This window comes from Geotrypetes seraphini, chromosome 2 (genome assembly GCF_902459505.1).
Source record: "Geotrypetes seraphini chromosome 2, aGeoSer1.1, whole genome shotgun sequence".
In the NCBI taxonomy this organism is placed as follows: Eukaryota; Metazoa; Chordata; class Amphibia; order Gymnophiona; family Dermophiidae; genus Geotrypetes; species Geotrypetes seraphini.
The window spans coordinates 528,314,533-528,339,174 of record NC_047085.1 but is presented as its reverse complement, the minus strand read 5'-3'; the positions used below and the strand labels follow the sequence as shown (position 1 = coordinate 528,339,174).

General features: G+C 44.6%; 1 protein-coding gene across 2 annotated transcripts; it reads left to right on the top strand.

Annotated features, from left to right (window-relative positions):
* Positions 1–267: 267 nt before the first annotated feature.
* ASB10 (ankyrin repeat and SOCS box containing 10) lies at positions 268–20,255 on the top strand. Of its 2 annotated transcripts, none has more exons than XM_033932748.1 (5): positions 268–1,387; positions 5,895–6,162; positions 9,939–10,443; positions 18,971–19,084; positions 19,672–20,255. In XM_033932748.1, the coding sequence occupies exons 1-5, from the start codon at positions 1,066–1,068 to the stop codon at positions 19,855–19,857; spliced, it is 1,395 nt and encodes a 464-aa protein (XP_033788639.1). In that variant the 5' UTR covers positions 268–1,065; the 3' UTR covers positions 19,858–20,255. The 2 variants fall into 2 exon arrangements, with proteins under 2 accessions (XP_033788639.1, XP_033788640.1); XM_033932749.1 differs by lacking the exon at positions 268–1,387 and adding an exon at positions 2,700–2,993 and having other exon boundaries at positions 19,672–20,248.
* Positions 20,256–24,642: the final 4,387 nt, after the last annotated feature.

Genomic DNA, 24,642 nt, shown 5'->3' with positions numbered 1-24,642 from the left:
CACATGTTACGCTCACAATATTAAACAGAGAGAAGAGCTTAGGACCCTCAAAGGCTCTGAAACTGAGTAGCAGCATTTCCCCCAGCAAAAAGCATTCCAGATTTGCCTACCAGAAATCCTGTAACCTAATATTTTCCCAGCCCGTCTCTATCGCTCCTGCACTTCACAGCCTCAGGCCTGGCCTTGATAAACAAAATGCCTCTGTCAGAGGAGCTTTATAAATAGATCCAGGCAAGGGCAGAAGAGACTGCGGCACACCCCGAGCAACTAGAGGAGGAGCAGAGACACCCAGCAGAGAGACTGCGGAGCAACTACGGGAGGAGCAGAGACACCCAGCAGAGAGATTGCGGAGCAACTACGGGAGGAGCAGAGACACCCAGCAGAGAGACTGCGGAGCAACTACAAGAGGAGCAGAGACACCCAACAGAGAGATTGCGGAGCAACTGGAGGAGCAGCAGAGACACCCAACAGAGAGATTGCAGAACAACTAGAAAAGGAGCAGAGACACCCAACAGAGAGACTGCAGAGCAACTAGAGGAGGAGCAGAGACACCCAACAGAGAGACTGCAGAACAACTAGAGGTGGAGCAGAGACACCCAACAGCGAGACTGCGGAGCAACTAGAGGAGGAGCAGAGACACCCATTAAAGAAACTACAGCCAATCTAGGGCAACTAAAGAAGGCATAGAGACATCCAACAGATATCAAAAGTCTGCAGCCCATCCTCAGCACCCAGAAAAGAAACAGAGATACCTAGAAGAGCAACTAGAAAGTCAGTGACAACCAGAAGAAAGACTTTTGTTACACCGAGTTACAAAAGAAATAAAGGATGACCCATCCAATGAAGCAAAGCAAGGGACACCCAAAAGAAAGGCAAGAACTTTAATCCCAGAATGCTATGAACATATCAATCCAAGACCCTAGACATCAGGGAGAGAGCTGAGACCTCTGATCCAAGTACAATAACATCTGGAAGAGAACTGATCCCTGCTGAGAGCTGCCTTTTGATGCTCTGGAGAAGCCTATGTTGCCCAGCCCTAATTTAGAGAAAGTGAAGTAACTTGTCATGTATGGAAACACGTTTCCCTTCTCTTCTTTGGCTCTGCGCTCTTTTCGTTTGGAAGCAGAGCATCTAGAGAGGTCCCGGATCTTGAGTCATGGCAAGACTACAGTCCCAGGGTACATGCCTGAGATGAGGGCATTAGGAAGAGAGAACAAGACGCAGAGCTGCAGTGTGACACCGATGGTGTGCCGAGACATGCTCATCCACAATGCCCTCTTCACTGGTGACCTGGAACGTCTCCAGCGGCATTTCACCAAGCATGCAGCCATCAATCTAGTGATTGAATCACGAGGAGAGGAGATGCGCTGGATCAGCAAGAAGCAAGGTAAAACCAGGGGAACTCATATCCCCCAAGAGGGACACAAGGAAACTTTTATTCCTTTCCCTACTCTGAGAAGGCTGAGGTAGGACTAATGAAATGAGGACTTTGAAAGAGAACACTGTCTCATTGCTCTGGTGCAACAGAATAGGAAGATGACAGTGCAAACACACCTCTATCCTTGCACCTCCCACATAAGAACATAAGATTTGCCATACTAGGACAGACCGAAGGTCCATCAAGCCCAGGTCCTGTTTCCAAGTACCAGAGAGAAACCCAAAGAGTAGCAACATTCCAGAACTGAGATTGTAAAGTCATAATGCCTCATTCCACCAAAAAGAGCCAACCTCATCAGTGATTTCACAATGACTTCATTATCCTATACTTGGCTCACATAAGATTTGCCATACTAGGACAGACTGAAGGTCCATCAAGCCCAGAATCCTGGTTCCAACAGTGGCCAACCCAGGTCCCACGTACCTGGCAGAAACCCAAAGAGTAGCAACACTTCAGAGCTGAGATTATGATATCATAATGCCTTATTCCACCAATGCCTAACAGCCAGTCTCATCAGTGATGTTACAATGGCTTCATTATTACATAAGAGCTGCCATACTAGGACAGACTGAAGGTCCATCAAGCCCAGAATCCTGGTTCCAACAGTGGCCAACCCAGGTCCCACGTACCTGGCAGAAACCCAAAGAGTAGCAACACTTCAGAGCTGAGATTATGATATCATAATGCCTTATTCCACCAATGCCTAACAGCCAGTCTCATCAGTGATGTTACAATGGCTTCATTATTCATCAAACCCAGTATCCTTTTTCCAACAGTGGCCAACCCAGGTCCCAAATACCTAGCAAGATCCCATAAGAGCAAAACAGATTAAAACAGTTGCTCCTTGTGACACTGGGCCAATCACTTAATCCCCCAATTACCCCAGGTACATACAGGGGAAAAGGTTTGAGTCCCTGAATAAATTGTGAGCTCCCATGGGAGAACTGTCTCTCCTTTAACCTTTTGTCTCCCATTTACAGTCATCTTGCAACTGCTGCCCTCTGCCTTCTTTGAATCCCTCAACCTCTAGGTCTTGGCTCTGAGATCACATTAACCTCTTAACTCCCAGCATTCATTAACACCCTTTAACACAGGCGTGCGTGTTCCTGTATGTATCCACGCTTTCTCCAGCTCCCATCAGCTAACAGCCCTCTTGCTAAGTATCTGTAAAGAGTTTCTGTAAAGCCAGCCAATGCAAGCACATGATCTCCCAGAAATAGACTGAACCTGAGGTTTGAAGTGAACTTCTGAGCAGGCACAGACAGAAGCCAGATCTTGCTGAGAGAAGAGACATTAGCCCTATGGGAGAAGCCACTAGCCCAGAAGCTCTGGGCTCATCAGCGCAGGGAGACCGCAGTCATGTACACAGGAGCAATAGAGACTAGGAAGGCGGAGGGGCTAGCACAGGAGTACTGGCAGGCCCTGCTGCAAGGGGACGTGAAGATAGTCACCCGAATCACCAGCGACCCCCAGAGCTCCCTGCATCCTAACACTGTGTTTGATACCAGCGATCTGGAGGAGTGGAAAAATTACCGTTTCAACACCAGATGGCTGAGTACAAGAGGGTCCAGGAGAGGGAGGGAAGGAGTACAGCTGGGGGAGCAGAGGAAATAAAAAGGTTCCAAATTTATTAGACAGGTGTTCTCCCGCTCATCAAGTGATATATCTGTGCGGCTTACAATCCTAAAATGAATAAGAGAGCGAGGAAAGGAAATCAAGAAGAGGGTGCATAGTAATGGGTCGGAGGAAATGGATCTACAATAATACTGAGTGGAGTGGACAGAGTAGATGTGAATCACTTGTTCACTCTTTCCAAAAATACTAGGATTAGGAGGCATGTGATGAACTACTAAGTAGTAGATTTAAAACAAACCGGAGAAAATATTTTTTCACCCAATGTGTAACTAAACTCTGGAATTTGTTGCCGGAGAATGTGGTATAATCAGTTAGCTTAGCAGGGTTTAAAAAAGGGTTGGATAATTTCCTAAAAGAGAAGTCCATAGGCCATTATTGAGATGGTTTTGGGGAAATCCACTGCTTATTCCTAGGATAAGCCGCATAGAATCTGTTTTGCTACTTGGGATCTAGCTAGGTGCTTAGGACCTGGGTTGGCCACTGGGTTGGAAACAGGATACTGGGCTTGATGGACCTTCAGTCTGTCTCAGTATGACAACTCTTATATTCTTACTAGTGTTTAAGCCTCTTACATTAATGGGTGCTAGAATATATGTCTGTCTTTCTTTCTGTGTCTTTCCCTGCCCCTGTCTCTTTCTTCCTTTCTTTCTGTCTCTCTCCCTCCCGCTGTCTATCTTTCTTTCTATCTCTCTCCCTCCCGCTGTCTGTCATTCTTTCTGTCTCTCTCCTTGCCCACTGTCTTTCTGTGTGTCTGTCTTTCATTCTCGTGCGCTGCCTACCTGTCTTTCTGTCTCTCTCCATGGCCCCCTTCTGTCTCCCCCCCCAAAGCACACCAAGATTGCTCCCTGATCCCCTTTCCCCCCCCCGCTTCCCTGTGCAGCAGCAGCAGCATTTCCCTCCCACCTTTCCCTGTGCAGCAGCAGCATTCCCTCCCCCTCCACTTCCCTGTGCAGCAGCAGCATTCCCTCCCACTCCACTTCCATGTGCAGCAGCAACAGCATTTCCCCACCTCCACTTCCCTATGCAGCAGAAGCAGCATTTTCCCCATTTCCCTGTGCAGCAGCATCAGCATTCCCTCCCACTTCCCTGTGCAGCATCAGCATTAACCCCCCCCACTTCCCTGTGCAGCAGCAGCAGCATTCCCCCACACTTCCCTGTGCAGCAGCAGCATTTCCCCCACTTCCCTGTGCAGCAGCAGCATCATTACTCCCACCCACTTCCCTGTGTAACAGCAGCATTCCCTCCACTTCCCTGTGCAGCAGGAGCAGCATTTCCAGCCCCTACTTCCCTGTGCAGTAGCAGCAGCATTTCCCCTCCCCCACTTCCCTGTGCACAGCAGCATTTCCCCTCCCACTTCCCTGTGCAGCAGCAGCATTCCTTCCCCCCCACACTTCCCTGTGCTGCAGCAGCAGCATTTTCCCACCCCCCTTCCCTGTGCAGCAGGTTAGCAGCATTTCTCTTCGTCGTTTCTGATCGGCTCCCTTGCTGAAGTTATTTTTTAGTTCAAAGCTGCTGCTGCGGCTCCTCTCATGCTCCACGTCTGCGTCGGAAGCCTTCTCTCTGATGTGACATTAGACAGGCTTCTGACGCAGGTGCAGCTTATGAGAGGAGCCGCAGTGGCGGCTTTGAACTCAAAATAACTTTGGCAACAGATTGAAGAATAACTTCAGTAAGGGAGCAAGCCAGACCGTGGGCCGCAGATTAGTACCTGGGGGGCCGCGAGTTTCAGACCGCTGTGTTAGACAGAGTGATGGCGGGACGGGGAGGCGCCGCCGTGGTTGCCGTCTCCGTGTGTCCGTGTTTACGGTGCCTCCGCATGCGCAGTAGAAGGAGCCAGCGTCGCCGAGGGAGGGCGATGGGGAAACCACTGCTAGCTCCTTCTACTGCACATGTGTGGCACGGAAGCACCTATCATGGATGCAGGGATCACGAAGATTGAAGTGTGCATGCACGCTAAGGGTTTTATTATAGTGGATGTGAGCCAAGCATAGGACATTGTGACATCACTGCTGAGTTTGACTCTTAGGCATTGCTGGAATGAAACATTATGATATCACAATCTCAGCTCTGGAATGTTGCTACTCTTTGGGTTTCTGTCTGGTATTTGGGACCTGGGTTGGCCACTGTTGGAAACAGGAGACTGGGCTTGATGGACCTTTGCTCTGTCCCAATATGGCACTTCTTATGTTCTTATAATTGATAGGAAAGATAAGATAGAGAGGGTCAGTAACAGGGAGGGGTAGGTGGTTTTTTGATCTGTCGTGGGGGGGGGGGGGAGAAGGCTTATATGCAAACAGAAGTGTCCTTAAAGAAGAAAGATTTAAGATCTGTGTTGAATTTGTTGTAGTCAGGAATAGGGGAGAATAAGAAAGATGAGGAACATGGAGTATGGAAGAAGAGGAGGGGGTCCTATCCCCTGGGTAATAGGGATGAGGGCAGGACACTGACCTATCGAATATGGGATTAGGGCAAGTGGTGGAGGCCTGTGGTAGAAATTCTAGGGTGGGTCACTCAATGCTACATTTCAAAGAAATTAAGGGAGGGGGAAGATCACAGAGAATTGCAATAGGACAGAAACTGGTCTCTCACCCTTGGCTTATAAAAAGAAGGGAATGAAATGTCACTGACCCTTTGGTTAAAAGAGAAGGTCACAGGTATAAGGAATTTGGGGCTAGCTCCTGATCCTTGAGTTATTAGGAGAGTCAAACTATTGGGAGGGTTGGTTATACAGGAAGGGAATGGGGGGGGGGGAGTCATTAGCATGAGGGCTGGTACTGTCCCCAGGGCCAGTCCTTATCGCTTTCCTCTCTGTTTTTCTCAGGACTTTGGTCTCTAACATATGAGCAGGAACTGACGACACCTCTTCACATCACTGCTAGCCGTGGCTACACAGAATGCCTCAGATACCTGCTTTCAAGGGGGGCAGATGTGGATTTCGCTCCTGGTGGACAGACCCCTTTGCACGAAGCTTGTGAGAACAGCTGCACCGAGAGTGTCCGCTTACTTCTGTCCTATGGGGCAAACCCTAATGCGGTGTCTGAAGATGGCTACTGCCCCCTGCACTACTGTAAAAGCCCCAGCTCCATCCAGTGAGTCTCAGGTGGGAAGGACAGGCAGAGAGCAGGAAGTGGGACCCACACCCCGGGCAGAAAAGGGCTGTGAAGCAGACACAGGGTGGGGGGACAGGCCGATATTTTAAAGTTTGTCCCATCAGCTGCTCCCACTTTCAGGCAGGAATTACCCAGCTAATGCTGCCGAGATGAAATGGCAGATTACCCTGGAGTTATGTGGCCAGCAGGGCACAGCGCAGGGGTCAGAGCAGCAGATCACTGGATGGCCCTAATATTTAGTGAAATTCTCCTACATTATCAAAATAGTCATCCAGTGATACCCCCCAGATATTCAGCATTGATTCTTAAGATTCAGATGGATGTTTAAACACTTCAGCCGGTGTTTGGGGGGGAAAAAAGCTGACTGTAACATAGTAAATGACGGCAGCTAAAGACCTGAATGGTCCATCCAGTCTGCCCATAAGTGATACCCATTTAAAAAATACATGATTAGATTAACTTCTCTTCTTTGATATTTCTGGGCCATAGACTGTAAAGTCTGGTCTTGTCCTAGGTTCCAAATGCTGGGGTTGCCGTCCAAGGTCACTCCAGCCTATCCAATCATCCCGTTATCTTTATTTATATCCCGTCAAGGTGCAGGTAGAGTTATATGTATGGGTTTGCAGCTAGTACATGAGTATCAGGCTATGACAGCATAGATTGGGGGGGGGAAGTAAGTGGGGAGGAGGAGAAAAGTTAGTCAGATTTTTGGAAGGTAGGGAGTTCAAACGAATTTGTCGAATAGGTGGGTTTTCGTTGCTTTTCTGAAAGATTGGTATGTCGGGGAATTCAGGAGGAGGTTACTTAGGGTGTTGTTCCAGATGCCTGCTTGGAAGGATAGTGTCCTATCGAGGAATCTTTTGAATTGGCATCCCTTGGGATTTGGGAAAGCGAATAGTAATGGTCTGCAAGAGAGGGCAAAGTATCTCAGAAGATAGGTGGGTGAAGTGCCGAAGAGTGTCTTGTAACATAGGCACCCAAGTTTGAAGATAATTCTAGCCTCAATTGGTAGTCAATGGAGTTTTTTAAAATATGGTGTGATGTGGTCTGATTTTTTCAGTTCAAAGATCAACTGTACTGCCATATTTTGGATCATTCTCAGTCTTTTAAAGTTTTTTTGTGGGATCCAAGGTAGATTATGTTGCAGTAATCCAATGAGCTGAAGATTAATGATTGTACTAATAATCTGAACAATGTGAAGTCAAAGTAGGGTTTTAGCGTGCGTAGTTTCCTTAGAAGATTGAAGCATTTTTCAATTAAGATATTGGTGTGGGCTTCAAGTGTTAGTTGTTGGTCAAGGGTGAAACCTAAGATTTCTATGGTAGGATCAATTGGGAAGATTTTTCCATTAAGGTTGATTGAAGAGTCAATGAGTATTTTTGTTGAGGTGGCCATAAAGAATTTGTTTTTTTCCTGGGTTTAGTTTGAGTTTGAAGCTTTTTGTCCAGAGTGTTACCTTGTCAATGACTGATGAGATGAGGAGTCTGGTTTCTGTTGACATGGTAATAATAATAATTGAGATGACGATAGTGATGTGATCCGCCTAGATGTAGGCTTTAAGGTTCAGTTTTGACAGTTCTTGGCCTAGGGAGGACATGTATACATTGAAGGGAGGTGGGAAGAGGGGAGCCTTGGGGAACGCCACAGGGACTGTTCCATGATTGTGAGTAGACTTGTTCACTGAAGACTTGGTAAGAGCAGTTTTTTAGGAAGCCTTTGAACCAGTTTAGTACTTGGCCCAAAATACCTAAGGCATCCAGACAGTTGAGAAGTATATCGTGGTCCACCAGATCAAAGGCACTGCTCAGGTCGAATTGTAGAATCAGTGCCTGGTTCCTTGAGCTGAGGATGTGTGAAATGTGAGCCACAGTGGAGGCTAAGGTGGTTTCGGTGCTGTGGTGTGAACAAAATCCTGATTGATATTCATGTAGTAATGAGAATTTATCTAGATAGCTTGTCAATGCCATATTGATCAGTTCTTCCATCAATTTGGTAAAGAAGGGAATGTTGGCAACTGGTCTGTAGTTGGAGGTTGAGGAGATGGGGTCTTTGTGGGTCTTCACAATGGGTTGGATGAGGATGTGGCCAAGTTCGGTTGGGAACTTGCCCTTGGTCAGTTGTTGAGCGATCCAGTCGTAAAGCAGGATTTTGAAGGGAGAGGTGGTTGCTTTCATGATGATGAGCGGACAGGTGTCAAGGCGGCAATAGGAGTTGGCATATTTGTTGTAGAGTCCGAGGAATTGGAACCAATTGGGGGTTTCAAAGTGGTTCCAGGACATGTCAGCAGGAATTGCATCAGACTGGGAAGGCGAGGTAGAGAGGGGGGAGTTGGGGGGGGGGAGTTTTGGAAGGAAGCTCTAAGTAAGATAATTTTTGCCTGGAAGTGAAATGCAAAGAGCTCTGGCCAGTAACATCCTCATGTTCCAAATTAGTGGAGTTCCCATTGATGCCCACCCCAGCTCGTCCTACACCGAATCACCATATAAGGGACACAGACCGTGCAAGTTTATCCAATACCTGCCTTAGTTCTTTAATTTACATCCTTCGTTTTCTAAGTAGAGATCCTTCTGTAGAGTTTAAATATTGACCTGATAGTCTTTTGTTCCCAAATGAAAACCCTCTTCTACTATGTATTTACACATCCATCCAGGAGTGTGTGGCGCAGTGGTTGGATCTACAGCCTCAGCACCCTGGGGTTGTGGGTTCACACCCCGCGCTGCTCCTTGTGACCCTGGGCAAGTCACTCAGTCCTCCATAGCCCCAGGTACGTTAGATAGAGTGTGAGCCCACCGGGACAGAGAGGGAAAATGCTTGAGTACCTGATTGTAAAAACCGCTTAGATAACCTTGATAGGCGGTATATAAAATCCTAATAAACTTGAAACTTATTAGGGCAAAAACTGCATTTTGGAGGCCACTGGGACACCACCCTAAGGTTAGAGCAGACAGAGTCCCCCACTCGCACGTTCTCTGCCAAATTCTCCAGCTCTGTACGGCTGTTACTTTTCCTCCCAGATTAAAATGCACTGGGGGGAAATTCTGATCAATCTGCATCATTTGATCTTTTATTGCACTCTCGGACCCATCTCACCTTGTGTGCACAAGAAATGCAAGAGGAGCAGACAAACGCCTCTCTGTCCAAGTCCACTCCCTCTGGAACTCATAGTGCGAGGAAAGGGACCCGCCACAGCTAGATGCACACCCCATGAGACCCCCCTGATCCCAAGCATTAATGAAGAGGTTATTTTCAAGCCAATTATGATTATTGGTGGTTTCATGATGCTCAATTAAATGTAAGATCTATTTTTAGGTGGAGTCTATTCTTTCATTAAAATCTCTCTCAAAACCCTCATCGTTCCCAGCAGTCTCTCTCTCTCTCTCTCTCTATCCCCCTTGTTGTAATACAGCAGATGAAGGCAGGGAAAGACCAACATGACCTTCCACTCTGCCCAGAAAGGTGGCACTTATTCTAGAAAAAACATATAAAGTAAGGCACCTGGATAGGGTAACCAGAACTGCATGCAGTATTCGAGGTTTGGTCGCACGATGAAGTAATACGAAAGCATTACAATAGTCTAAATTTTGTTTTCCAGTCCTAATAATTCCAAACCTTCTATTTGCTTTCTTAGCTGATGCTGCACACGGAATATCAGGGAAACATTGATGAGACATAATGAAACAAGAGGGCAGCCGAAGAGAGGCTGAGAGAGAATTTCAGGATAATTAACACACTTTACCTTTGATTTGCCGCTACAGATGTGCCAAGCTCCTGTTAAAGAATGGTGCTAATGTCAACGCTGAGACGGAGGAGGAGGATGATACGGCCCTTCATATAGCTGCGCGGCAGGGTCTGGAGGAGCACGTAAACCTCTTCCTGCGCTACGGGGCCTCCTTGGAGAAGGCAAACCATGAAGGTCATACGCCTCTCAATGCTGCCTGCAACCAGTCCCACCGGCCAGAAGACATCGACCATTACTACAGCGTCTGCAAACAGCTCATCGAGAACGGTGCCAGTGTCCACACCTCAGACCGGGATCAGCAGCGGCCGCTCCACCTGGCCTGCAAGAACGCCAACCCTAAAGTGGTGGAGCTGCTTCTGGCACATGGAGCCAACGTGAACATAATGAACTATAGCGGGAACACAGCCATGCAGAACATACTACAGGTGGTGGCTTATAAGCTGGAGCATCAGCCAGAGGTCATTGTTCGAGCTCTTCTGAATCACGACTCCGTGCGCATCTGGCCAGGGGCTTTAACCAAGGTAAGGCCTACTCAGAGGAGTGCCTGGGGTATTCATACCCGAGATAAAGAACATGAAATACTAAAAGGTTATAGCATGGAATGAATATCAGATACCGCACTGCATAACTACTTAAAAACATCAGCATCGCAATCTGAGATAGAGCGACGGTCCATCAAGCCCAGTGTCCTATTCCTAACAGTGGCCAATCCAAGTCAGAAGCAGCTGTAAAACCGATTTCATGCTGCTTATTCTAGGATTTCTCCAAGTTCGTCTTAATAATCGCAAATCCAAACCTTTTTTAAACCCTGTTAAGTTAACTGATTTCACCACTTTCACTGGCAACAAGATCCAGAGTTTAGTTAAATATTGAGTAAAGAAATATTTTCTCTGGTTTGTTTTAACTCTACTACTTAGTAGTTTCAGTGTGTGGCCCCCTAGTCGTGGTATTTCTGGAAAAGAGTAAACAAGCTATTCATGTCTACCTGTTCCCATATCTCCCCTGAGCGTGTCTTCTCCAATCTGAAGAGCTTTAATCTCTTTAGCCTTTCCTCATAGAGAAGTTGTCCCATCCCATTTATCATTTTCATCACCCTTCTTAAGAGAAAAACGTTCAAAAAGTAGCATAAAGTGCCAGATGGATGTTTTTCTTGTTAAAACATCTAAAGCACAAGGAGGCGTGTTAGAGGCATGGTATGAGTGGAACTAGGGCGGGCTCATGACTTGGACGTTTCTCTGCCAGAATCAAACATTCTAGGAAACGTCCAGGGGCTAGACCTATTTTAGAAATAAATAAAGGTGCCAAAACTGACCAGATATCCACTGGAGGAATGGAAGCATGACCCCCTTCCCACCCCCTAAAGATGTGAATGAAACACTGCATACCTGCCTGTATTACAGCTGCAGATGTTATGGCCAGTCCTACGAGAGCAGCAAAGCAGGTCAGTGCCCTGGACTCCAGAGGAGGGAACCTGGGCCCATATCTCACTCCAACTACTACACTTGTGAGCCTACCAAGACCCACCCAAATCCCACTGTACCCACATATAGGCGACACCTGCAGACTAAGGGCTATAGTGGTGCTGAACAGTTGGGTCCGGCAGGTTTTGGAGGACTCGCCATACTCATTTATTCTGGGGCCACATCAAAATCACAACAGTACCATTTGAATACAATTCCAAAATCACTCAACCAATGCAGGCTAACATAACGGTGTAACCCTTTCATACCCAGATACTGAAAACAGAAGCCTTGCTATTGTATTTTTCTAGGAATATCTGCATTACAACTCATAGAAATTAAATTGCAATAATTGATTTGTGCTAAAACCAAAGATGACATTATTAATCTAAAATCGTCTTGCTCAAAACAATATCTAAGATGTCCAAAATATCTTGTTTGTTAAGGCAGAGGATAAAAACTTACAGCAACCTAGTAGATAACAGTCGATAAAGACCTGCACGAACCTTGACATTTCAGAACATAAGAATTACCGCTGCTGGGTCAGACCAGTGGTCCGTCATGCCCAGCAATCCGCTCCCGCGGCGGCCCTTAGGTCTAAGACCAGTGCCCTGAATCTATCCAAGGGGTGGGCAACTCTGGTCCTCGAGAATCCGATCAGGCTCTCAGGACCTCCCCAATGAATATGCATTGAAAGCAGTGCATGCAAATAGATCTCATGCATATTCATTGGGGAAATCCTGAAAACCCGATCGGACTCCTGCCTTCGAGGACTGGAGCTGCTCATGTCTGTTCTAGCTTTACCTGCATACATTTGATTCAGCAGGAACTTGTCTAACTTTGTCTAGAATCCGTTGAGGATGTTTTCCCCTATAAGAGACTCCAGAAGAGCATTCTAGTTTTCCACCACTCTCTGGGTGATGAAGAACTTCCTTACGTTTGTACGGAATCTATCCCCTTTCAACTTGAGAGAGTGCCCTCTCGTTCTCTCTACCTTGGAGAGGGTGAACAACCTGTCTTTATCTATTTTGTCTTGAATCCCTGGAGGGTGTTTTCCCTTATAACAGCTTTCAGAAGAACATTCCAGATTTCTACCACTCTCTGGGTAATGAAGAACTTCCTTACGTTTGTACGGAATCTATCTCCTTTCAACTTGAGAGAGTGCCCTCTCGTTCTCCCTACCTTGGAGAGGGTGAACAACCTGTCTTTATCTACTAAGTCTATCCCCTTCAGTACCTTGAATGTTTCGATCATATCCCCTCAGTCTCCTCTTTTCAAGGGAGAAGAGGCCCAGTTTCTCTAATCTATAACTGTAGGGTAACTCCTCCAGTCCCTTAACCATTTTAGTCGATCTTCTCTGAACCCTTTTGAGTAGTACTATGTCCTTCTTCATGTGATGGACGCAGTATTCCAAAACCAGGGAGGTGGGTTTGCAGTGAGGGAGCTGGTATATGCTTATAGAGGAGAGAAAGAGGCGGGCTCGAGTTAGAGGCAGTAGAAGTTTGCCCCGCCCTGGCCTTGCTCTCTAACTATTGAAGCTATCATCAAAGCCCCACTTCAGCCCATCCACATCTGTCTAGCTAAAATCAGGGCACAGACTGTACAGTAGAAGTCTGCCCAGAGCTGGCTTTGCTTCCCCATTACTGGAGTTACCGTCTAATCCCCGCTAAGTTCCTAGAAGTGTTCCTAGAAGTGTCTCCGTGCTGTATTTGGCTTGAAATCCTGATTGTGTGGGGTGGAATATGTTGTGATTCTCTAGGTAAGAGGCTAAAGTTTTGGCTACGAGACCTTCCATCAGTTTGATGTACAATGGGATTGAGGCAATGGGTCTGTAATTGGATGGTTGGTCTATTGCTCCTTTAGGGTCCTTTAATATCGGAGTTATTATGATTTCGCTGAGTTCTTGTGGGAAATAACCCTCTAGTAGTGATGAGTTTATCACTGCTAGAGGGTTATTTCCCACAAGAACTCAGCGAAATCATAATAGAAACAGAATGTGGGGGGTAAATGGACAATACTCGGACTGGAAGAGCGTCACCAATGGGGTGCCGCAGGGCTTGGTGCTTGGACCCGTGCTCTTTAACATCTTTATAAATGATCTAGACATTGGTACGATGAGTGAGGTGATTAAATTTGCGGACGATACGAAATTATTCAGAGTAGTGAAGACACAGGGGGATTGCGAAGCTCTGCAAAGTGACATAATCAGGCTCGAGGAATGGGCATCAACATGGCAGATGAGGTTCAACGTGGATAAGTGTAAAGTGATGCACGTAGGTAACAAAAATCTCATGCATGAATACAGGATGTCCAGGGCGGTACTTGGAGAGACTTCCCAGGAAAACGACTTGGGAGTTATGATCAACAAGTTGATGAAGCCGTCCATGCAATGTGCGGCAGCGGCAAAAAGGGTGAACAGAATGCTAGGAATGATAAAGGAGGGGATCACAAACAGATCAGAGAAGATTATCATGCCGCTGTACCGGGCCATGATGCACCCTCACCTGGAGTACTGCATCCAGCACTGGTCACCATACATGAAGAAGGTCACAGTACTACTCGAAAGGGTCCAGAGAAGAGCGACTAAGATGATTACGGGGCTGGAGGAGTTGCCGTACAGTGGCAGATTAGAGAAACTGGGCCTTTTCTCCCTCGAACAGAGGAGACTGAGAGGGGACATGATCGAAACATTCAAGGTACCGAAGGGAATAGACTTAGTAGATAAGGACAGGTTGTTCACCCTCTCCAAGGTAGGGAGAACGAGAGGGCACTCTCTAAAATTGAAAGGGGATAGATTCCATACAAATGTAAGGAAGTTCTTCTTCACTCAGAGTGGTAGAATACTGGAATGCTCTTCTGGAGTCTGTCGTAGGGGGAAACACCCTCCAGGGATTCAAGACAAAGTTAGACAAGTTCCTGCTGAACCAGAACGTATGCAGGTGGGACTATTCTCAGGGCGCTGGTCTTTGACCAAGGGCCACCCCGTGAGCGGAATGCTGGGCACGATGGACCACTAGTCTGACCCAATAGCAGCCATTTTTATGTTCTTATGTTCTTAATGTAATGTAATCAATACCTTTGTGTGCTTAAGTTAATACCAAATTTACACTAACCTGGCAAGATACCTGATGTCCTCCTTAGCTTCATCGAAGGGAAGACAGATAGTAATTTTGTCTGCATAGCTATAACAGCAAATCTAGAAGACATAAACACATTAAATCATAGGGATCTTTACAGGATTCCACACCCTGTTCGCCACCGTTCTGAAAAGATTCATTTTCACATAATACATTCTTAGCGAGAAAAAGCCCTTAAACCAATTACTTAATCTTATCCCTATACCGAAATCATGTAATGTGCGAAACAGGCATGAAACTACGACTGTGAACGGCCTCTTGCCAACCTTCTACTTCTCAGTCAGAGGCTTAAAACATTTTTTTTATTAGAGATATGGGACTCTTTCTTCCTTTTTTTATTTTTTTTTAACTTTAAGCTTTATTGTAATACAATTCCACATCATCACAGAGCCTCCAAGTGCTTTGAGAATGAGCCCCTAAGTCCTGGATTCTTTAACCTTATAAGTGGCCACCAATTGCGTGTCAATCAACTGATGGCACCGGTTATAGAATCGCACCTCTGAAAAAGATAGGCGCTTGAAATATAGGCCAGGGTTTTCCAGGCCTATACTTCCGGCAACTTCCTTGGACGTGAATCATGTCTTCATAGGTGCTTTAGGCTGCCAAACACCACTTCTGGCGTTAGTCACACCCACAATGGCGTTATGTGGCCCTGGCGACAATTGTTTGGGCACCTTGAAACTCAGTTAAAAACATCATTTAAATGCCATTTTTTACTGAGCTTGGGCGCTTACCCCGGCTGCTGAACCTCTGATGTGCATTTCTCAATTTTTTAGATTTTTCAAATAAATAATCACATCTATAATGCAATTAAGGCAATAAGAAAAACATTCCTACTAAACAAAAGAGTCAGGAGAATGAAGTTACATTTAAGAAATACCAGAGCCGAGACAATTAAAACATCATTAAGGAAAATAAATCAACAATGGAACAGAATGCCCAAAGCATTTATCATTTCTTGGGGTTATCCCTCCAGAAACTTCTCCATTCTTTTCTTTAAAATTGTTTCCATTAATTTGCTTACCACAGAAGTCAGACGTACCGGCCTGTATTCCCTATTTCTTCCTTACTTCCACTTTTGTGGAGAGGGACCACATCCGCCCTTCTCCAGTCCTGTGGTACCACTCGTGACTCTAGAGAAGCATTGAAAAGGTCAGTAAGCGGAGCTACCAGAACTTGCCTAAGTTCCTTCAGCACCCTCGGATGTACACCATCCAGCCCCATTGCTTTGTCTACCTTTAATTTAGATAGCCCCTCATAAACACAACCCTCTGAAAATCAGGGTCTACCACTTCTCTATCCCTATTCACATTTGTCTTATGCGGTCCTGCACCTGGCGCTTCAGCAGTGAACACAGAACAGAAATATTTGTTAATTAATTCAACTTTTTCTTTATCAGCTTCTACATATTCCTCCCATTCACCTTTGAGTCTCAAAATGCCACTTTTGCACTTCTTACTATCACTGATATATGTAAAAAAATGTCTTGTCTCCTAATTTTACCATGTCAGCTATTTTTTTCTTCCATTTGCATCTTTGCTTTCCTGACTACTCAACCAGCCTCTCTTAACTTTTCCAGATATTTTTACCTGTCTTCCTCTATCTGCGATCTTTTGTAGTTTATGAAAGCTAACCTCTTATTCCTTACCTTCTCAGCTATTACTTTGGAGAACCAAAGCAGCCTTCTTTTCCTCTTACTTTTACTTACTTGCCTCACAGATAAGTTTGTCATTCTTACAATCGCTCCTTTCAGTTTTGCTCATAGCATTTCTATTCCTTCCAGACATTCCCATCCAGACAATTCCTTGACATAATCCCCCATCCAAACAAAGTTTTAAAGTCTACTCTAGAACCTTTGCTTTGAATGAGTTCTCTCTATACCCATCTTAATATTAAACCGTACCATCAGAAACACTTTCCCCATTTATAAGCACTAAGTCCAGTATGACCACATCCTGTGTGGGATCCATTACCAAATACTGGAACAGTTCTCCTTGTAGAGAATCCAAGTGTGCCTAGGTGACCCCTTGTCATTTGAATGGGGTTCCCCAGGGCTCGCCCCTCTCTCTATTGACTTTTAATATTTATTTCTCACCTCTGAGTAATAGACTAACTGGTTTGGAAGTTAAACTGTTTAGTTATGCGGATGACATCAAAACAAAGTAATTATATCATGCAATTATGTAGATAGTGGAGGACTGGATAAAATAATTCAAGTTAAAACTTAATTCTCAGAAAACTAAGTTATTTTTTGTGACTCCTAGCAGGCTTAAAGAGGATATTCTTATTTTGAATGGTATTACCTATCCAGTGGAGCCATTCTAAACATTCTGGGGGTTACCGCTTAGAACCATGAGGTTATAGCAGGACAGAAATAAAGTTTTATATTATGTTATGTTTATTTTGGTTTTGTCAATCAACCTTCATCAAATTTTCTGCATTCAATGGATTTCTTTGTACCCAATGATTGACAAATGTTGAGGTAAGTACTTGATTTATAATTCTCAATTTGTGTTCATTTAAACATAATTTCACTGGGCACAAAGATCGTCCCATATATAACAACAAACAGGGACACTGAATGATATAAATAATATTTTCTCAATCACAGTCTGTGTTAGATCTTGCTGTAATCTGAGTCCTTGAGAGCAGATCATGCCAATCAATGCCCTCATTAGTACGATCAAAATGTCTACACTATTCAGCCAGATTCTAATTTCAAGTCAACCTCTCTCTATAAAAATGGACCATGTCGATTAGTATTTTCATTTAAGCCATTATTGTATCCTTTATAAATTATGTTTTAAAGTTTAAAAAAAACAACATTTTAAGAGCTCTCAGAAGCAGTACTCAAAGATTTCTCCATTCGAGTATACACCACTTGTCTTCCTCATCAGTTCAATTTTTTTGAGATTTTTAAAAAATTCTTTATATAATTTTGTTACTCAACTCATATTGATAACTTCACTAAACTTTATAATATAGAACTTCATCAATTTATAAATAAATGTCACTTATCTTATAGATGATCTTCTTTCCAGTATAACTGCCACCGACATGCATGTTTCGTCTAAGTACATAAAAGGAAAAAAAATATCAGAATCCGAAGATATCAAATCATGACAAAAGTCCAAATTAACTTCCAATCCAAACATTTTGGTGCTATTTTGTCTGCAACATGGTTGCTCGGCGTTCCAATGCTGATTCAACTTCACCAGGGCCACCTCCTGTATTATGATACTATAGTTTCATTGGCAATGTCCAAATTTTGGATTGGACCTTGTAGTCCTGTCTCTTATAGGATAACATGTCGCCTAAGGTCGAACTAGAGGAAATAGTAATTCTATAGATAAATATAATATTGACCAATGAAGAATGCAAGCGAGTTACAGGTGGTGTACCTGTATGAAATGAGTCACCACTGAGGGTGTTGTTAGCGGTATAAGCCTTGTGAAATTGAAGTAACTGGCGCTGGGATTTGATAAATTTAACATATAATACACAAATATATCTAATCTCACAAACAGTGGTATAAATTTTTAGAAAACCTAAAATACTCCTCTAAACCATTATCCTTATGTGTAAAGTCAACTTACTATATCTATTTATAACAATTCATGTCGTGGTGGAAAAAAGCCTCAGAACTGGAGCAAGGCACCACGACATGAATAGACTTTGTCTACAATAGACACACGCAGGGCTGTATTCCGACAATACACAGCTGGCAGCTGTCATTCTTGTTGAGCTAATACAAAAAGATGAGGATTTTCTCTTGTTGAGGATGGAGTCTCCCTGGTCAGGACACAGCAGGAACATTCTGGTGTGGAGAAGGCAGTTCAGCCACAAGGAGGTGCTAGAAGCGCATGTATCTCTCTCCACAACTACAGCTGCAGTGGAGTACATCTTGTATACAAGTACTCATTTTGTACGAGCAGCAACGGAGGGTTAAGTGACTTGCCCAGAGTGGGAATTGAACCCAGTTTCTCAGGTTCATAAGCCACTACACTAACCTATTAGGAAACTCCGCCTCTTGTACAAATGGAAGGAAATGACTGTCACTTGTAGATCAAAGGTTAGGATCCTGGAGGAAAAGTCCATAGTCTGTTATTGAGAAAGACACGGGGGAAGCCAATGCTTGCCCTGGATCAATAGCATGGAATGTTGCTACTCTTTGGGGTTCTAGAATCTTGTTACTCTCTGGAATTCTGGAATCTTGCTATTCTTTGAGATTCTATATGGAATGTTTATACTCTTTGGATTTTGGCCAGGTACTAGGGACCAGGATTGGCCACTGTGAGAACGGGCTACTGGGCTTGATGGACCATTGGTCTGACCCAATAAGGATATTCTTATATCATGACATCTTCATGATTAGGTCAAAGCTCAGGACATGGTTATCACAGTCAGGCCACATATCAGAGGTGAAACCTGCTCTGATCCTCTCTTCCCAGGTGCTGAAGTACTGTGGCTCATCACCACGGACAATTGAAGCCATAATCAATGCATACGACCGTCTTCGTATCAATGAGAGCTGGGTAGAAGTTGTGCCCCCAGAAATTGTTCAGGTGAGGACCTAAGTAGCCATGGTATTTTCTCCAGTCACATGCTTGAATCTGTATCATAGACACACATCACTGCTATCTTCAGGGAGTCTCCCTAGTGTAGATGAAGTCCAGAGAAGTACTACTCCAATGGTACAGGGTCTGCCAATGAAAAGAGACTTAAGGACCTAAAAAACCACCCTGAAAAGGAAAAGAGTCAGCAGAGTTTTAGACATTGCCCTATCCCCAAAAGGATTTTGTGCTAAAGGAAAAACCCTTTTACAGAGCAAAGACAGTTGAAGAGCTAGTGATCGTGATCTGAGGCTCTGAGGGGTGAGACATCAGGATGGCATTACAAAATATTTCCTCCCTGAAGAGTTGATGGGTCCATTGCATGTCCATCTGGAGCCTGTGGTGGAGGCAAACACAGTTACATTATTCAAGAATAAGAGCAGATGATTCACGGTTGCAAAGAAGCCTGGGAGAATCCAGAAGTTAATTGCAGTGAGAATGAACTAGGGCATATTCAATGGACTTCAGAGTCCATAGCCATATTATATTCTCTTTTCTCACCCATCATCCTTTTCTTATCTTGTCTTTCTTTTTTGCAGAAACACTTGGATTTTTACCAGTCTCTGTTCTGCTTGTCCCAGAAGCCTCGGTCCCTGCAGCACCTCACCCGATGTGCTATCAGGAATTTTCTGGAGGGGCGGCTTCATCTGGTCCTGCCTAATCTTCCCCTGCCACCCGCCCTTCTTGAATTCCTGATGCTCAGCTTTGAAGATATTCTCTACTAGACTAACATAATACCTGTGTGCTCCTCTCTCCGACTTTACCCCTTCCTCAAATTTGGTTTGGAAGAGGAAATGGCCTTTTTATTGTGTATGAGGAGTTTTGGAAGGAGCACCAGAATTGGGTTGCTCACAGTGGTTAAGTAAAAAGGGAATGGGAGATGAGTCCAGTGGGAGGGTGAAGAGAACTGATTTCTTGCTTAATTACTTTTGGTTTGAGTTGGGTTCAAGTTTCAAGTTTTATTTAAAATTTGATTGATCGCGTTCAGCAGCTTAGGTCTTTTGGACTGTGTTAAATACATTTAAAATAAAATGATTAATTAATTAATTAAAGGAAAACAGGTCTTGGGTTGAATGCGAATGGGGAACTGGTTCCTTATTCAGGGGCGAGGAGAACATAAGAACATAAGATTTGCCACTTCTGGGTCAGACCAGTGATCCATCATTCTCAGCAGTCCGCTCACGAGGCGGTCCTTAGGTCAAAGACCATTGCCCTATTTTAGTCTAGCTTTACCTGCTTATGTTCTGTTCAAACAGGAACTTATCCAACCTTTTCTTGAATTCCTGAAGGGTGCTTTCCCCTATTACAGCCTCCGGATGAGCATTCCAGTTTTCTACCACTCTCTGGGTAAAGTAGAACTTCCTTACGTTTGTACAGAATCTATTCCTTTTTAACTTTAGTGAGTGCCCTCTGGTTCTCTCCACCTCAGAGAGGGTGAACAATCTCTCTTTCTCTATTAAGTCAATTCCCTTCAATATCTTGAATGTTTCGATCATGTCCCCTCTCAGTCTCCTCTTTTCAAGGGAGAAGAGGCCCAGTTTCTCTAGCCTCTGATTGTATGGCAGATGGGCAGCACAGTTTGATTGGAAGGATGGGCATGAGATGCACTAATATTTCACTGGGGAGGGGGGGCGGGGAGATCTCATTAGGGAGGGGTGGGGAGAAATCACACAGAGGCAATTCAGTGTAAGGAAGGCTTGTACACAGGCCCAAAGCACTATTTTGGTAAAATCATGTGTACAAGGCAAAGCACAACAGGAAAGGGGGATATTACATTACATTAGTGATTTCTATTCCCCCATTACCTTGCAGTTCAAGGCGGATTACATATGAGTTGTCAGGACATTTAGGAGTACATTAGGAATTGTCTGGACATATATTTGGAAGGGTCACCCATCAACGCTCACATCTTATAGAATGTTACAAGAAACACTCGTTAATTGATGAATGTAGGCCCAACCTCCTACACCTGCCATTGGCTTGGAAAAAGTGGAGGCACCTTCTTTCTGGTGCACCAATGGAAGGCAACGGCATCTACTACTATTTTAGAACTGGCACTTTCCACACCGCAATGAAGCATCCAAAAGAAGTGCCAATGTCTGTCAGTTTGGTGGTAGGAAAAGGGGCCTCTTTAGTAAGGGTACAACTATCTCCTTCCATGACTGTTTTTCTTTGATCTCAAAGCATCTGCTGTTGTCCAATTTTCATTTTCCCTTCTTAAGCAAATATGTAGTGTGGAGCCTTCCATTAGTGTGACTTAGTTGTTGCCAGTCTGTTAAGTTGTTTGACTATTGCAACTCTCTCTAGTGTTACAGACCTTTCTCTCTCTACTGCGCACAACTGCTTCTAAATACAGGACTACTGTTAAGACCTTCCGTGGAGCAAGAAAGAGCCATGCATTCACTCAGGTTTTTGCTGAGGTGTATATCGGGCTGGTCACTTTTGTTTTTGCTTCTTCCTTCCTAGATTTTCTTTTTCTGTAAACTGCCTTGGTGTGTCTTGAGCAGAAGATGGTATAATCAAGTATCTCCGTAAGAATATAAGTGTCGTCTTAAGGGATTTAGCCCAGCATCCGACTTCCAGCAGTGGGAACTGATTTGCCAGTTGGGGAAGGCAATTGGACTAGTATTTTTCATGGGTAAACTGACTAACTCACTTCATATGCAGGTAAAGGTCTGTGTTTATTGTCCAGAACATGTATCGTTAATCCACAAAGAGCTGGCAGTAAGAGGAGAGAAGATTTTATTTTCAAAACTGCACATGCTAAAGGCAGCTCTATAACTGGGCCCAGATTTCCACAACACCAGTGGATCAGAAAACTGGCACTTTTAAGGATAAATGGACATTTACTTGCATAGGGGTCAGTGAAGTAACTAAACGCTACTCTGGAAAGATGGGTGTAACTGGTACAGCATGTGAATGCAAAGGGTTCTTGACACGGGTGAAGCATAGAAGACATATAGGAGCCACTTACAGAATGCAGTGAGTTTCATGTGCTCCGGCCTCTTTTAAATATCTACAGTAACACTGAGTCTATGACTAGAAATATAAATCAAAGAAGCACCGATGCCAGGATCTACTAATGTTCTGCAACAGACTCTAGATACACAGATACTGTTACAGAAAAGGCTCTCAGAAATGCCACATCTTTATCAGCTTCTACATATTTCTCCCCTTCACCTTTGAGTCTCACAATGTCATTTTTGCACTTCTTCCTATCACTAATATATCTAAAAAAAGGTCTTGCTCCCCTTTTTACCGTTTCAGCTATTTTTTCTTCCATTTGTAAATTTGCTTTCCTGACTACTCAACCAGCTTCTCCTAACTTTTTCAGATACTTTTGCCTGTCTTCCTTTACCTGTGATCTTTTGTAGTTTATGAAAGCTACCCTCTTATTCCTTACCTTCTCAGCTACTACTTTGAGAACGGATCTCCCCTCGAACCTTTCTTGAAGATCAGCATAACATTCGCCACTTTCCAGTCTTCTGGAATCTTTCCTGATTTGATCAACAGATTGGCTATTAGTTAAAGTAGTTCAGCTATAATCCCTTTCAGTTCCTTGATTAACCTCGGGTGGATGCCATCCGGTTCTAAGGATTTATCGCTTTTAAGCCTATCAATCTGTCTGCATACCTCTTCTAGACTGACCATCGACTCTGTTAGTTTCCCTTCTTCATTTCCAGTGTATAGCCTGTCAGCTTGTGGTATATTGGATAAATCCTCTTTGGTAAATACAGATGCAAAAAAGGTGTTCAGTTTGTTGGCGATAGCTTTGTCCCTTTATTCCATGGTCATCTAACGGCCCTACTTCTTCCTTTGTGGGTCATTTCCCCTTAATATATCGAAAGAACAGATTAAAATTTTTTGCCTCCTTGGCTATCCTTTTGGCCTCTCTCACTGCGTTATGGCACTTGCTTTGACATTGTTTGTGCTTTTTCTAGTTTTCGTCCATTTTTGTCCTTTTCCATTCCTTAAACGAAGTCTTCTTGTCTCTGATCGCTTCCTTCACTGCTACAGTGAGCCACGCCGGTTCCTTGTTCTTCTTCTCCTTGGAACCCTTGTTGATACGCAGTAGATAAAGATTTTGCGCCTCGGTGACTGTGTCCTTAAAAAAGGACCATGCTTGCTCTAGCATATTTACAGCTATCCTCTTCTTCCTCACCATGACTCTCATCCCTTCATAGTTCCCTTTTTGGAAGTTCAGCACCGTGGCAGTTGTTTTGGATCAAGATTTTGTTCCGTCTGCCTCTTCTCGTCTGCCCTGGGTACCATCAAGATCTCCGAGAACGCTACTCTCGGTGTTCTGATCTTCAGCTTCCTTCATAACATCCAGAACTGGTCTTTCAGTGTTTCCCTGCTGTGGTTCCTGTTGCTCACATCGTTTGTCACAATGTGGATCACCACCGCCGTATATACCCCTTCCACGCTGTCGATGATCCTGTTGATGCGACTCACTATATCTTCTACCTTTTCTCCTGGTTGGCAGGTCACCAGCCGATCCTTTCTTCTTCCCGCTATGTGGTTGTTGACTTATTGGATGATGGAGTCCCCCATGATGATTGCTGTCTTCTCTATCTTCTCTGGTCTCTCTAGCTGCAGGTCCATGTACTCGGTGTATGTCCATCTCTCTAGCCGCCGGCCGTGTCCTCGGTGCACTTCCATTTTTCCTTATCCCAGCGTTGGCTTGCACTGGACTCATCTTCCTGTGGGGAAAGATGATGGAAGCATTGATTAAGGACACCATCTGCGATCACATAGAAAACAATGGACAGCTGAAGGCTAGCCAGCACGGCTTCTGCAAGGGAAGGTCATGCCTCACGAACTTGCTGTACTTCTTTGAGGGAATAAACAGTCAGATGGATAAAGGAGAATCCATAGACATCATTTACTTGGACTTACAAAAAGCCTTCGACAAGGTACCCCACAAACGGCTGCTAAAGAAGCTGTGGAACCACGGGGTGCAAGGGGATATCCACCGATGGATCAAACACTGGCTGGCAGGCAGGAAACAAAGGGTTGGAGTAAAGGGCCATTACTCAGAATGGCAATGGGTCATGAGTGGAGTCCCACAGGGGTCGGTGCTGGGACCGCTCCTGTTCAATATATTTATTAACGACTTGGAGACAGGGACGAACTGTGAGGTTATTAAATTTGCGGACGACACCAAACTCTACAGCAGGGTTAGAACCAAGGAAGACTGTGAAGACCTGCAAAGGGACTTAACGAGATTTGAAGACTGGGCAAGAAAATGGCAAATGAGTTTTAACACTGAGAAATGCAAAGTCATGCATGTAGGGAAAAAGAACCCAATGTTCAACTATAAAATGGGGGGATCGTTGCTGGGGGTGAGCAAACTTGAAAGAGACCTGGGCGTGATGGTGGACACAACATTGAAAGCATCAGCACAGTGTGCGACAGCCTCAAAGAAAGCGAACAGAATGTTGGGTATCATCAAAAAGGGTATCACGACCAGGACGAAGGAAGTCATTTTGCCGCTGTATCGGGCAATG

Coding starts and splice junctions, on each gene's coding strand:
- ASB10 (XM_033932748.1), top strand. CDS start 1,066: ATGTATGGAAACACGTTTCCCTTCTCTTCTTTGGCTCTGCGCTCTTTT. Junction 6,163..9,938: donor AAAAGCCCCAGCTCCATCCA/GTGAGTCTCAGG, acceptor TTGCCGCTACAG/ATGTGCCAAGCTCCTGTTAA. Junction 19,085..19,671: donor TGCCCCCAGAAATTGTTCAG/GTGAGGACCTAA, acceptor TCTTTTTTGCAG/AAACACTTGGATTTTTACCA.